The 13,007-nt window shown below is 53.8% G+C and overlaps 2 protein-coding genes across 2 annotated transcripts; both read right to left on the bottom strand.

The window, feature by feature from the left end:
* S100A8 (S100 calcium binding protein A8) lies at window positions 1,111-2,044 on the bottom strand. The gene is made up of 3 exons (NM_001160271.3): window positions 2,022-2,044; window positions 1,466-1,628; window positions 1,111-1,310 (listed from the first exon to the last, which is right to left on the bottom strand). The coding sequence occupies exons 2-3, from the start codon at window positions 1,604-1,606 to the stop codon at window positions 1,182-1,184; spliced, it is 270 nt and encodes an 89-aa protein (NP_001153743.1). The 5' UTR covers window positions 1,607-1,628; window positions 2,022-2,044; the 3' UTR covers window positions 1,111-1,181.
* LOC102161828 (protein S100-A15A-like) lies at window positions 9,499-12,516 on the bottom strand. The gene is made up of 2 exons (XM_005663413.3): window positions 11,947-12,516; window positions 9,499-9,785 (listed from the first exon to the last, which is right to left on the bottom strand). The coding sequence occupies exons 1-2, from the start codon at window positions 12,190-12,192 to the stop codon at window positions 9,609-9,611; spliced, it is 423 nt and encodes a 140-aa protein (XP_005663470.1). The 5' UTR covers window positions 12,193-12,516; the 3' UTR covers window positions 9,499-9,608.

Here is a 13,007-nt window from a genome sequence, read left to right as displayed (position 1 = left end):
TGGCACGCACCCCCACCGAGTCCAACCATGCCCAAAACCCCAACAGAAATACCCCACCTTTCACTACAAAAATCCAGCAGCTCAGACAAGAGTTCTTAACATTTCAGGGGTCTTGGGACCATTTTTTTAGAATCTGGTAAAAGGCTCAGGGGAATGAGCTTTCACACATGCACTCAAAATGATGCATTCAGCTTCTATTCCATTCCAGACATACGTGGTAGACCCGTTTAAAAACCCTGGTGATGGCTCCTTACCCTCTTCTCCGTTACTAACACCCCTGCCCCATCACCTACATGGAGACAACGAAAATTTTCCCAAGGTGCCGCACAGAAACTCAGCTTGGGAGTTAGGGTCTGAGAGCTGCCCACTCATCTTCCGGTCCTCCCATTTCACCAGACCCTTGGAAAATCCAGAGAACTGGTGGGGAGGCAATTTTAGATAATGCACTGACCACGAGAGCATTTACCCTGCAGGGCAGCATTTGAGGGCTCTGTTCTTTTGAGTTGAGCTTTATTAATAAATCTGCCTATCTGCCCATTCCTTTTTTATTTAATTGGGTTGGGAGATTAGGATGGAGGGAGAAGGAAAATTTTCCAAACTTCTTAAAGAGAAATTACAGGTTTGGGGCCAGGGGGCTTATGAGTGTTTCTTAGTGTAGATTCTCATCATCCACCTAAAGGTTCCACACGGAACCTCTCTCTCTCTCTCTCTCTCTCTCTCTCTCTCTCTCTCTCTCCCCGCCTACATGGGTACCTCCCTAATCCCAAAAGTTGCATCTAAGACATTTAGCTGGAAATGAAAATTTAGTTTGGAGAACAGTGGAAGCGTTCCTTCCATCATCCTGTTCTCGTATCACCCAACTGGGAACAAGAGCCTCTTGGACTTTTTAGATCTTTGCATCCTAGAACCATTGACTCAGGACCGTGGGGCTGGAAGAGACTGCAGTTGAAAGCAGCTAAGCCGTAGGCATAGAAGGCTCCCGAGAGGTGGGGAGTGGGGGGCAACAGAGGTTGGATCGTCTTCCTTTGGCTTTTCCGACCCTCCCTCCACCCACCCCACCCCTCCAGGAACCTCATTCCACGAGAGAAAAGCAAGAGACCGAGAAAGGCCTGAGGTATCAACTACTTTATTACTCTGTGGGGACAAGTCCAGGGGCCCAGCCCCGGGGCCCCAAAGCTCTGCTACTCTTTGTGGATGTCTTCATGGGCCTCCACGCCCACCTTGATCACCAGTATGAGGAACTCCTCGAAGTTAACTGCACCATCCTTGTTGATGTCCAGCTCTTTGAACCAGGTTTCTGCGTCCTTTTTCTGGGAAAATTGGAGAGGAATAAGCCCACGTGTGACGCTCTCAGGGAGGCTGAGGCATGGCGGTCTGCGCACAGCCACAAAGGAGCCCGGCGACCCAGGGCGTCAGCGGAGCCTGGCGGAGGAACCCCTCAGCATCACACCCAGCCCCGCCTCACCTTCATATACTTAGGACACTCCGTCTCTAACAATCTCTTCAAGTCATCCGCGTAGATGGCGTGGTAATTCCCTTTCTCCAGGGAGTACTTGTGGAAGACTTCGATGAGGGAGTTAATGGCACTCTCCAGATCCGTCAGCATGGTGCCCAAGGATTTGTCCCAGCTGGAAGAGGGAGCACACGGGGAGCCCCGGGGTGGGCAGGGTGCCTGGGGACACTCAGAAGGTCCATACCCCAGGGAGCGGCTTTGTCCTGGACTGCCCCATCCAAGGGACTCCACCCAGCGGAGGGTTGTGGCTCTGATGGGCAGGGGTGGGATGAAGGTGTGGGAGGGAGCAGGGTCCACACGCAGAGCCTGGCAGCTCTCCGCAGGCCCTCAGCCTCTGTCCAGGATCGGGGGCCAGGTGGGGAAATGAATGTGACAGTCGCCCGCAAGCGCTGGAGCACTGGCTCACGCTCCTCCTCCCACTCCCGGCTCTCAGAAGAGGCTGCCGCGCTCCACAGCCCACCCCCGGGGAGGCCCAAAGTGTGGGGCAGACCTGGGACGGTCCACTTACCAGGTCTCCCCGAAACAGAGTTGACAAAGCACATGCAGGGCTGAGCATCCGCTCCCTTTTATAGCAGCAAGGCTTGGCCCGCTGCCCAGGGCCTCGGGCCACTCAGAGGCAGCAGCTCCCTTCCACGGTTGCTACAGCCTCTGGTTTCCCAACCACATGAATGTGGGGCAATCACTGAGCAGGATAAAAAGTTCTGATGGGGGGCTGAGGGAGGAAAGGTGGGAGGAGGAAGGCATTTGCCAGGGGGTGATGCCCAGCTAGAGCAACCAGCAAGGGGGCAGGGGGAGGAGCTCTCTGTGGGCTGCTAGCCTCCCCCTGCTCAGCCAACCAGGATGCCCACTCCTGAGTCCTTCCTGCTGTTGCTGTGGCTAGTCCTAGGCATTGTGGCCTCTCTGTGCGGCTCTGAAATGGAATTGAAGTTGAATGCATCATTTTGAGTGCATGCGTAGAAGCTCATTACTCTCCAGAGCCCATCAGAGTCTCAAAAGTGTCCCAAGACCCCTGAAAGGTTAAGAACTCTTGTCTGAGCTGCTGGATTTTAGTACTTAGGGTTTTGTCCATAGTTGGACTCAGTGGGGGTGCGTGCCACTAAGGGCTAGATCAGTTTCTCTCCAGCTGCCCACGCCCCTTTACGAGACTCCTGTTCTATGATGCTGGGGGAGACGGACGCTGGCTTGGGGTCCCTCTGCGTGCATGAGGCACTGAGCCCTGCATGAACACAGCAGGGACCCTTCAACCCTCTTTGGGATAACTGTGTGTCTCTGCCCCCAGGAGCCTAGGCTGGAGAGGAACCCAACTCTGGGGGGTGGAGGGAGTGAGGGGGGGACGAGGGCATCTTTGGAGAAGGCAGAAGGAGGAGAGGAGGGGGCCAATTCCCCCAGATTTGAGGAGGAGCAAGGCCTCTGCAACCCAACAAAACGCCATTCAGGGAGCTCCTCTGTGGCACAGTGGGTTAAGGATCCAGCGTTATCACTACAGTGGCTTGGGTCGCTGCTGTGGCTCAGGTTTGACCCCATGGCTTGAATATTTCCACATGCCTCCAGCGAGGCAAAAAAAAAAAAACGCCGCTCAGATGAACTGGCTTCAACACTGAATATTTGTGATGCGTCTCTGTGGCGCACTTTTCTTGGCACGCACATAATCTATTAAGATTCCCAGAACATGCCTCTCAAGAAGGCAGGGCCCTAAACCCACTCAGTCTACATTCACAGTAGCGAGGCCCAGAGAGTTGAAGAGGTTCACCCAGAGTTTCCCAGTGCAGATGTGTCAGAGCCCAGACCTGATCCCGGAGCAACAGGCTCCAGCCCATGATCTGACAAGAAGATGACTCTGCTGGGAAACGCTGCTCTCTCCTTCCTTCACGCATTCAACAAACATTTCCCTGTGCTTCTCCAAGAACTAGGCCATCAGCGCCTCCTGGGGGAAGTAGATGGAATTAGCTTCTCTCTCCTTCATGTTTTCACAGCCCTTTGGTCTTCATTATGTCATTAACTTTATAGCTGTGTGACCTTGAGCCAATTACTTACCCTCTCTGTGCTTTAGTTACGCCAATTATTAAGTAGAGATTTAAAATGGAGCCTCCCACAGTTACCACTGTGTTGCAGCAGGTTAAGGCTTCAGCACTGTCTCTGGTGGTACAGGTTTGATCCCCAACCCGGCACAGTGGGTTAAGGATTTACTGTTGTCACAGCTGTGGCCTGGGTCACAGCTCTAGGTCAGATTCAATCCCTGGCTCAGGAACTTCCATATGCCATGGGGGGAGGCCAAAAAAAAAAAAAAAAGAGAGAGAGAGAGAGAACCTATCTTGAAACTACAGAATAGGAAGAGAATATTTGCAAACCACATCTTTAATAAGGGGTTAATATCCAGAAAGAATTTCCACAACTCAACTCCAAAAAAAAAAAAAAAACCCAACTGAAAAATGGGCAAATGACTTGAATAGACATTTCTCCAAAGTAAACATGTAAATGACCCATAAGCACATTTTAAAAAATGCTCCAGGGAGTTCCCGTCATGGCTCAGTGGCTAACAAATCCAACCAGGAACCATGGGGTTGCGGGTTTGATCCCTGGCCTCGCTTAGTGGGCTAATGATCTGGCGTTGCCGTGAGCTGTGGTGTAGGTCGCAGATTCAGCTCGGATTCTGCGTTGCTGTGGCTCTGGCGTAGGCCGGTGGCTACAGCTCCGATTTGACCCCTAGCCTGGGAACCTCCATATGTCGTGGGTGCCCTAAAAGGACAAAAAAATAAAATAAAATTTAAATTTAAAAAAATTAAAAAATGCTCCACACCTAGGGAATACAAATCAAAACCACAGTGAGGAGTTCCCGTTGTGGCTCAGTGGAAATGAATCTGACTAGTATCCATGAGGAGGCAGGTTTGATCCTTTGCCTCACTCAGTGGGTTAAGGATCCAGCTGTGGTGTGGTGTGAGCTGTGGCGTAAGTCACAGCAAGGCTCGGATCTAGCTTTGCTGTGGCTGTGGTGTAGGCTTCCAGCTGTAGCTCCGATTTGAACCCTAGACTGGGAAGATCCATATGCCATGAGTGTGACCCTAAAATGACAAATAATGATAAGAATAGATGCAAAATATTTACAATTTGTGGACTTTTATTGACATGTATTACATTTTAAGTAAAAGTTTACACACACAAAAATATGTGAAGCGCTTAGGGCAGCACATAGGGAGCCCCCACTGTGGGAGTGTATACCGTGATTGCTGCCCTATGAACGTGTCTAACTCCACAGCTGGGCTGTGAACCCGAGAGGCCCCAGACCAGGTCATCCATCTCTGCCTCCCCGGGCCCCAGCACAGGGCCCAGCAAACACGATAACAGCAACACCAGTCGCTAAGGACGAACAGTGACAAAATACCAGCTAATATTTATTGGGATTTTACCATGTGCCAGGAACGGCTGTAAGGGCTTTACTTAGATTGATCTATTTCATTCTCCCAAGAATCCTATGAGGCGTGCACTGTCATAATTCCCACTTTGCAGATGAGGAAGCTGAGGCCCACAGAGACACAGCATTTGGTGCACCAAACCACTTGGGTAACTTATGACCCGCGGTGACGTCATCCACTTCCTGCACCTGCCTGGAATGCCTCTTTACCAGTCAAGTCCTCCACATCCTTCCTGGCCCAGCCCAGGCTCCATCTGCCCCTCACCCATCCCTGACTCCCCTCCCCCTACCCCATCCACACTGAGCGAATCCTTCTCTCCTCCACGCCACCAAAACCCTTCTGTCTCAAAGCAGTGCCCTGCCGTATGATGCTTCCTCTGTTTATTGCCTGTCTTTGCTTTGGGACTAAGATCCCCTTTATTTTATTATTATTATTATTATTTGCTTTTTAGGGCCTTGCCCATGGCATATGAGGTTCCCAGGCTAGGGGTCAAATCAGAGCCACGGCTGCCAGCCTACACCACAACCACAGAAATGCAGGATCCAAGCCATGTCTGCAACCCACACCACAGCCCACAGCAACGCCAGATCCTTAACCCACTGAGTGAGGCTGGGGATTGAACCCACAACCTCATGGTTCCTAGTCAGACTCATTTTTGCTGTGCCACAATGGGAACTCCTAAGAGCCCCTTTAGAGCAGAAACTGCATCACATCCCAGGGCCTGGTCCATATTAGGTGCTCAATTAATACTTTCCAAGGGGATAAATGAGTGCAAAAGTGAACGCTTGGTCTAAGCCTTCATCCAGTGCAGAAATTCCCACATGCAGCCACTTTTAGTCATTTTTAGAACACGACAGGATACAGATCCATCTACCAAATGCAGTCTAGCCTCCTTGGCTAGTTGACCTTTCGACAGGAAAATAGGGCTATTTCTGACATCGGCTATGACAAGTGTTCAACCCATGACCAAGCACTTGGTACCCCTGTTATTCGCCAGACCCTCTTCTCTATGACCTGGCATCTTAGCCCCTTACCCCAAACAGCACATCATATTTTCAAAGTGTTTTTACATCTGCTAAGCCATTTAATAACCCTGTGAAGTGGCAGCATAAGTGCAATTATCCCCATGTGACGGATGAGGAAACTGAGGCACAGGGAGTTATTCTAGGTCCTTTGGGCATGTGTTTCTGCTTTGTCTTGGTACTTAAGTGCCCGAAGGCACACATGAGAATAAGCCGGGTGGCTTTTCTGAGCTTTCCCTTGGGGTTTATTCACCAGCCCCAGGACAGAGCTCACCCTGACCTCTCTCAATGGGGGGTGATGATGATGTCGATGCAAATGAAATCTTCCCAGACCGCTGACCCCCTCGGGAGATGCCTGCCTTAGAGCCACTCACCTGAGAACCTCCTGGTGGAGACATCTTTCTCCATCCAGCAAGGAAGGAAAACGGGCCCCACGTCCAGCGAGGGAGATGTGAGCCGTGACCCCCTCTGGCATCGTGTGCTCGTCAGCGGAGCCTGCTGACCAGCGAGGCCATGAAACGCTGCCCCTAGACACACACACGTGCACATGTGCGCGCGCGCGCGCACACACACACACACACATACACACACACACACACACACACACACACACACACTGCCTGGGGGCTCCTGGGAAAGCAGGAGCCAGCCTGGGCTGGCCTGGAAGGAGGAGGTGTCAGGAATTGGGTAAGTGCAGCGGGGGAAAAGGCAGCACCTGTCATTAGACCCAGATGGATGGACGGACGTGGGGCAACCCAGGGGGAACGGAACCTGGCCCTGTTTACAGGAAGGAGCTCAGTCCCAGCTGTGTGTCCCAATAGACAGGCTGAGCCGTGCCCAAGGCTGAGGAAATGAGGACAGAGCAGGTGGGGCGGCAGGCGGGGGGTGCAGAAACCCCCCAGGAAGCAGCCAGAGGACTGGCCTGAGCCGCCCCTTCTGAATCAAAGGCCCTCGGAAGCCAGCAGTTTTCAGGTGAGACAGGCAGGGAGAATCCACCTGGGCCTGGGGCAAGGGTGGCCTGTGTCACCTGGCCAAGGCCTGCAAGTCTCTGCATGTGACTAAGTGGCCTGAAGGAGGCAGGACTGACCTGGGTCACGGGATTTCAACCCACAGGCCCTGTGCATGCCCCCCTCCCTCCTACACCCCCTGTGCCAACCTGGGGCCCTGGCCCAGACATGGGGATGACAGGACACGGTCCCCGGCTTGGTGGAGGACTCGGACAGAAACACACAACTGCCGTGCGGCAGGACACCTCCACAGGGGAGGTTCAGACCTGCAGAGCACCCAGGAGGTCCACACGGAAATGGGTGGACACATGGACTCCTAAGAGACAAGCACTGGGGACCAGCAAGTGTGGACGTGGCTGCCACAGCGGGCCTGCCTCTGAGCTCCACAGAGCTGGAACCGAGGTCCCGGCTCCCCCTGTTTGGCTCATAGCCAAGTTGGGGGAGGAAACCAAACCAAGTCCCTTAAATGACACCCCCAGGCATCTGCACAGAGGAGCCACGCAAAGGATTGTCTATTATCATTTTTTCTTTCTTTCTTTCTTTCTTTTTTTTTTTTTTTTTTTTTTTGCTTTTTAGGGCCGCACCTGCGGCATGTGGAAGTTCCCAGGGTAGAGGTTTGAACAGAGCTACAGCTGCCAGCCTACACCACAGTCACAGCAACGTCGGATCCAAGCCACATCTGCGACCTACACCGCAGCTTGTGGTAATGCCAGATTCTGAACCCACTGAGCAGGGCCAGGGATTGAACTCACATCCTCAAGGATACTAGTCAGGTTCAGGAACCACTGAGCCACAGTGGAAACTCCCCCCTCCTTCTTTTAAAACTCATTGTTTCCATCACCAGGAGCTCAGGACACAGGTTCCCTGAACATCCTCAAAGAAGAACCCACCAAGATGGGCCCTGCAGGGCCTAAAGGCAGAGGAGGCCCTCTTGGAGAGATTCTGCATCAGATTCCTGGGCTACCAGGGAGAAACAAAAACAAACAACATGGAGACAAAGCCAGGACATGTCACAGTAGGGAGGCATCAGGGAGTCACAAATAGCCCTGAGTCAGAACAGCACCCACATCCAACATAATTTTTTATTCGTAAAAATCAGACCCAACCCTTCTCTCCTCCAGGAAGCCTTCCCTGATTGACAGTTACCCAAGTTCCTCTCACCACTCTTCCCCTTTGACAGGCTGCTTGGCCAGCTTTGCCCTTGACTCCGTCTCTGACTCAGCATATGCAAAACCCACCTCACAATTGTCCCTCGCAAACCAGCCCCAGGCTTGTCACCCAATGTCAATTACCTGCCCCATTATCCCCACCCTGTCCTGGCCCCTTACCAGGCCCAGGCTGCTCCGCCTTTTGGGGACTCGTTGGGAGTTGGGAGAACTTCAAAAGGTGGGTCCACATCCAGGATGCCTCTGCCTTCCTGGCTCCCGTCCCAGCAAGTACATGTAGTGAATGAGCCGTCAGAACAATGGAGTTCCCTCCATGGCTCAGAGGTTAACGAATCTGACTAGCATCCATGAGGATGGAGGTTTGATCCCTGGCCTCCCTCAGTGGGTTAAGGATCTATTGTTGCCGTGAGCTGCAATGCAGGCCGCAGGTGTGGCTCGGATCTTGTGTGGCTGTGCAGGTCTCAGATGTGGCTCAGATCTGGTGTGGCTGTGGTGTAGGCCAGAAGCTGTAGCTCCAATTCAACCCCTAGCCTAGGAACCTCCATATGCCACCAGTGTGGCCCTAAAAAGCAAAAAAAAAAAAAAAGCAAAAAAGACCATCATGGTGGGGAGTTTCCGTCATGGCTCATTAGGTTAAGAACCCATCTAGCATCCATGAAGATGCAGATTCGATTCCTGGCCCTGCTCAGTGGGTTAAGGATCCGGCATTACCACAGCTGCAGTGTAAGCAGTAGACGTTGTCTCAGATCCTGCATTTCTCTGGCTGTGGTGTAGGCTGGCAGCTACAGCTCTGATTCGACCTCTAGCCTGGGAACCTCTATATGCCTGGGCTCTAACCATAAAAAGCCAAAAAAAAAAAAAAAAATCATGGTTAGGCCTGGCTTTCCTATCAGAGAGCCAGCTCCCCAAGGGAAGAGACCCCTCTCTCTGAGAGTTGAAGAGAGGGGCTGTCTCCTCCCTCAGACAGGAGATCTTGGGGGCAGGGGCTGTGTCTCTCCTCAAAAATGCATGATCCTCGGAGTTCCCGTCATGGCTCAGTGGTTAAGGAATCCGACTGGGAACCATGAGGTTGCGGGTTCAATCCCCGGCCTCGCTCAGTGGGTTAAGGATCTGGCGTTGCCATGAGCTGTGGTGTAGGTTGCAGACGCGGATCAGATCCCACGTTGCTGTGGCCCTGGTGTAGGCCAGCGATTACAGCTCTTATTCGACTCCTAGCCTGGGAACCTCCATATCCCGTGGGAGTGGCCCAAGAAATGGCAAAAAGGACAAAAAAAGAAAAAAAAAGAAAATTGGTGATCCTCAAACCTCCTCTTTCTTCACCCAGAGCAGATGCCCAGGGCCATGAACAGAATGACACCCAGACATCTTTACAAAGCTGTTTTATTCTCTTCCCTCACAGCTGTCCTTGCCACAGACACACAAGGCAGGGCTCACAGCCCAGTCACGCCTGCTCCCGGGGCAGCCCTGTGTGGAGGCTGCCCGTGCTCCCTCTAATAAAGACTGTGCCAGGCGCAGTAGTGGGCACACACCTGCCAGTGGCACTGCAGGTGGTAGTCCTTCACCAGCTTGCCCAGGATGTAGAGGAACTCCTCAAAGCAGATCTGGTTGTCCTTGTCCTTGTCTGCTGCCCGGAACAACTCTATGACATAGTACGGCTCCTTCCGGCCCTGAGGAGCAGGCAGAGGGTCAGTTAAGCACAAGGCAGGGCCCAGCGGGGATGGCCAGGCTGGTGGGAGGACGGGGTGGGAAACTGCAGTCTGGCCCCACCTGCAAGGGGCTTGCAGGAAACAAGTCCTCAATCAGTCAGTGGCCAGGACACCCTATATGCGGCAGAATTGGCAGTTCAGCTAACTGGACCTCGGCTGCGGGGCAGACAGGCTGCAGATGGGGCTTGATTTGCTGGCTGAATGGGCGCCTCCCGACACAAGTCAGGTCTGTCCACCACCAATGGCTGTTTAAGCCTGTCTCCCCAGCTGAAGTGCCAGCCCCCTTTGGAGGGACAGCCCAGCCTGGGGGACTTGGGGATAGAAGGCTATGCCTCCCTCCCCCACACTGGGAGCTCCCCAGGGCAGAGCCCACTGTGCCTCCCCCGGGTCTGCATCTCTAGCACTATTGAGGGCCAGTTCCAGGTGGGGTCCAGGATCGCCTTATGACACTGTGCTTCTGTCGCCTAAGGGAAGTACGGAATGAGGAAAAGGATAGACCCAGGGGTCCTGGAGCTGGCCAGGCTGTCCCCAAGCAGGCAGCCTTCAGGGCTGAAAATTGGGGGGCCAGCGGGGGGGAGGAAAGGAGCATTTGAGGGGGAAGGGACAGCAGGGAGGAAGCCAGGGGTCAGAGGGCAGGCGAAGGCGAGCTGGAGCGCTGGGTTTCAGCAGGATCTGGCCAGTGGCTGTGGGGAAGCCAGTGCAAAGTTCTCAGAAAGCTTCCAGGAAAGAAGTCACTGCATCAGTAAACAGCCTGGGCTGGAGCGGCCCTCATCCCTGAAGCAGGTCTACACCCTTCTCTTCCTCCCTCCCCCCTCTCCCCCTCCCCCCGACACCTCCAACCCACCTCTGTCTACTTCTTTTTTTTTTTTTGCTTTTTAGGGCTGCACCCACTGCATCTGGAGGTTCTGAGGCTAGGGGTCCAATGGGAGTTACAGCTGCTGCCCACACCCTAGCCACAGCAACGCTGGATCCCTAACCCACTGAGCAAGGCCAGGGATCGAACCCACAACCTCATGGTTCCTAGTCAGATTTGTTTCTGCTACGCCATGACGGGAACTCCCGCTGTCTACTTCTTCTAATCGTATGTCCTACGCAGAGCTGGTTGACCCGGGAAAACTGGAGGCCCCAGCCTCGCGCAGACTCACCCCAGCTCCCCCACCCCTCAGCCCCTGGCCAGGCTGCTCTGTCTGCCCTGTGAGTCCCCAAGCATAGGGCCTGGCAGACCTTACACAGCCCGCAGCATAGACAATGGTCTGGAAAGAAAAGGTTTCCCTCGAAACAGGGGCTAACCAGTCACCCTTGTCCCCCCTCGGTGACCCTCATGGCTACACTGCAATAAACTGAAGGCAAGGCTGTCTCCTCTGACATGTCCCAAAGGCAGGCAGGGGACATGGGAAGGGAGCAGAGGAGGGGCCTCTCCTGGAGTTCAGGGCCCTGATGGGCACAACCTCAAGTCCTCTGCACACCACGGTCCAGAGGCCCCCGGGCTCAGCACCAGGGGCCGAGGGCAGCGCCCCACAGGCACTCCAGAGGGCCTTGCAGTCCCCGAGGTAATCATGGGGCTGAACCTGAGGACAGGTCTGAGGAGGTGACTGAGCCCGGCCAGGCTTCCAGGGCTGAGCCCCAGGCTGCTCTGAGGGACTCTGTTAGCCCCACAGACAGGAGGTGGGAGGGGGAGTCGACCACCCCAACCCACCCCACCCCACCCCACCCCAACCCCCCGGGCTTTGGGCAGCCACCATGGCCCAAACCCAGGGCATGGAAGTCAGGTCTGGGGGAGCTCATAGACTCCAGGAGAAGGTACTGGGATTCAAGGTCACTGGCTGACCTGGCCTGGGGGCAGAGGGAACACTTAGGACCTGTTCTCTGCCGTAGTGGGGCAGGCATAGGAAGAGACTGGTTTGGGGCCAGGATGGCGTTTCAGGGATTAGCTGGGTTTGGCTGGAGCGGGGCCAAGCAGGGAGGGTCACGAAGAGGGAAGGACAGACGTGAAAGCTGGGCCGGCGCCCCTCTGGCCCCAGATCCCTCCCTCCACCCTCCCTCCCTGAGCAGAAATTCTGGGAGATGGCTCCCTGGAGCAACACCCCCTATTCGTGCCCACCCCACCCCAGACCCCACGCACCAAGCTCTCCATGAAGCGAGGCATGTTGTCCACAAGAAAGGCCGTCAACTCCTCCGGGCACAGGGTCTCCACGTCCCCCTCCCGGGCCGCGTACTGGTGGTAGCAGTGGATGATTTGGAAGAGGGATTCCTCCACTGGCGTGTCCATCGGGGTGGCTGGGCCTGGGCCCAGGACAGGGGCAGTGCTGCAGGGGGAGCAGTGGGGACTATGGAGTCTCGGCAAGGACCAAGCAGCACAGGAGGTCATGCTGAGACCAGACCACAGCAAGTGAGCACATCCTCCAAGAATCTTGTGCCCAACCCATCTCGGGCCCCCTCCCTGCCCTTCGTCTGACCCCTTGCAAACGTGGCTCAGTGTCCCTGCCCTGCCGAAAGCTTCCCCACGAACCCTCAGGACAGGACTCTGTCCCTCCCCTGTGTTCCCTGCCCCTGACCCTGCCCTCAGCTTCGGAGTCCCCAAAGTCAAGAACAAGAAGAAAACTAGACTCTTCAAGGCAAGATAGCTTTTTCTGCGGGGAGCCGAGGAGATACAGGAGGAGCCAACGAAGGGAACTAGCCTGATGGCACAGTTGCGAAGGCAGGGTTCCTAACTGAGGGAAAAAAGCCTACCCGTAGGCACAGTTCCGAGGGCAGGTTTAGAAATAGGGAAAAGGACTTACCCGGTGGCACAGTTCCAAGGGCAAGTTCCAAAAATAATGAGGCTCACCTGCTAAGCCGACAACAATGGCAACAATAACAAAATGATGGCTTTGCACAATAGTGCAAGAATAAAAATTGCTTCTTGGAAAATTCAGTCTTTCCTGTTATTTACTTATTATTCGGCCTTTTCTGTTATTTGTTTGCTATTCTTTGTTATTTTTCTATATTGTTTTGTGATTCAATAAAATTGGAACAACCAAAATTGGAACAGTAATAAAATAATAAGAGTTTCACCTTGGTGAAATTCCCCCTATTCAGATCTAATGCAAGCAAAAACAAAGTGTTCATTGGTTTGTTACAAGTAAGAATAGGTTTTAGAGTTAGGTCATTGTGGAGTGTGCAATAGGTTAGAATAGGTTAGAC

Source organism: Sus scrofa, chromosome 4 (genome assembly GCF_000003025.6).
Source record: "Sus scrofa isolate TJ Tabasco breed Duroc chromosome 4, Sscrofa11.1, whole genome shotgun sequence".
In the NCBI taxonomy this organism is placed as follows: domain Eukaryota; kingdom Metazoa; phylum Chordata; class Mammalia; order Artiodactyla; family Suidae; genus Sus; species Sus scrofa.
The sequence above is the reverse complement of the archived record's forward strand: the minus strand, read 5'-3'. Positions and strand labels throughout refer to the sequence as shown.

What these genes read in the sequence shown, in the direction of transcription:
- S100A8 (NM_001160271.3), bottom strand. Translation starts at nt 1,606, where the DNA reads ATGCTGACGGATCTGGAGAGTGCCATTAACTCCCTCATCGAAGTCTTC. An exon ending in AGTGTCCTAAGTATATGAAG is followed by an intron (nt 1,311 to 1,465) that starts GTGAGGCGGGGC and finishes CAATTTTCCCAG; the next exon opens with AAAAAGGACGCAGAAACCTG.
- LOC102161828 (XM_005663413.3), bottom strand. Translation starts at nt 12,192, where the DNA reads ATGACCTCCTGTGCTGCTTGGTCCTTGCCGAGACTCCATAGTCCCCAC. An exon ending in CTCGCTTCATGGAGAGCTTG is followed by an intron (nt 9,786 to 11,946) that starts GTGCGTGGGGTC and finishes CCTGCTCCTCAG; the next exon opens with GGCCGGAAGGAGCCGTACTA.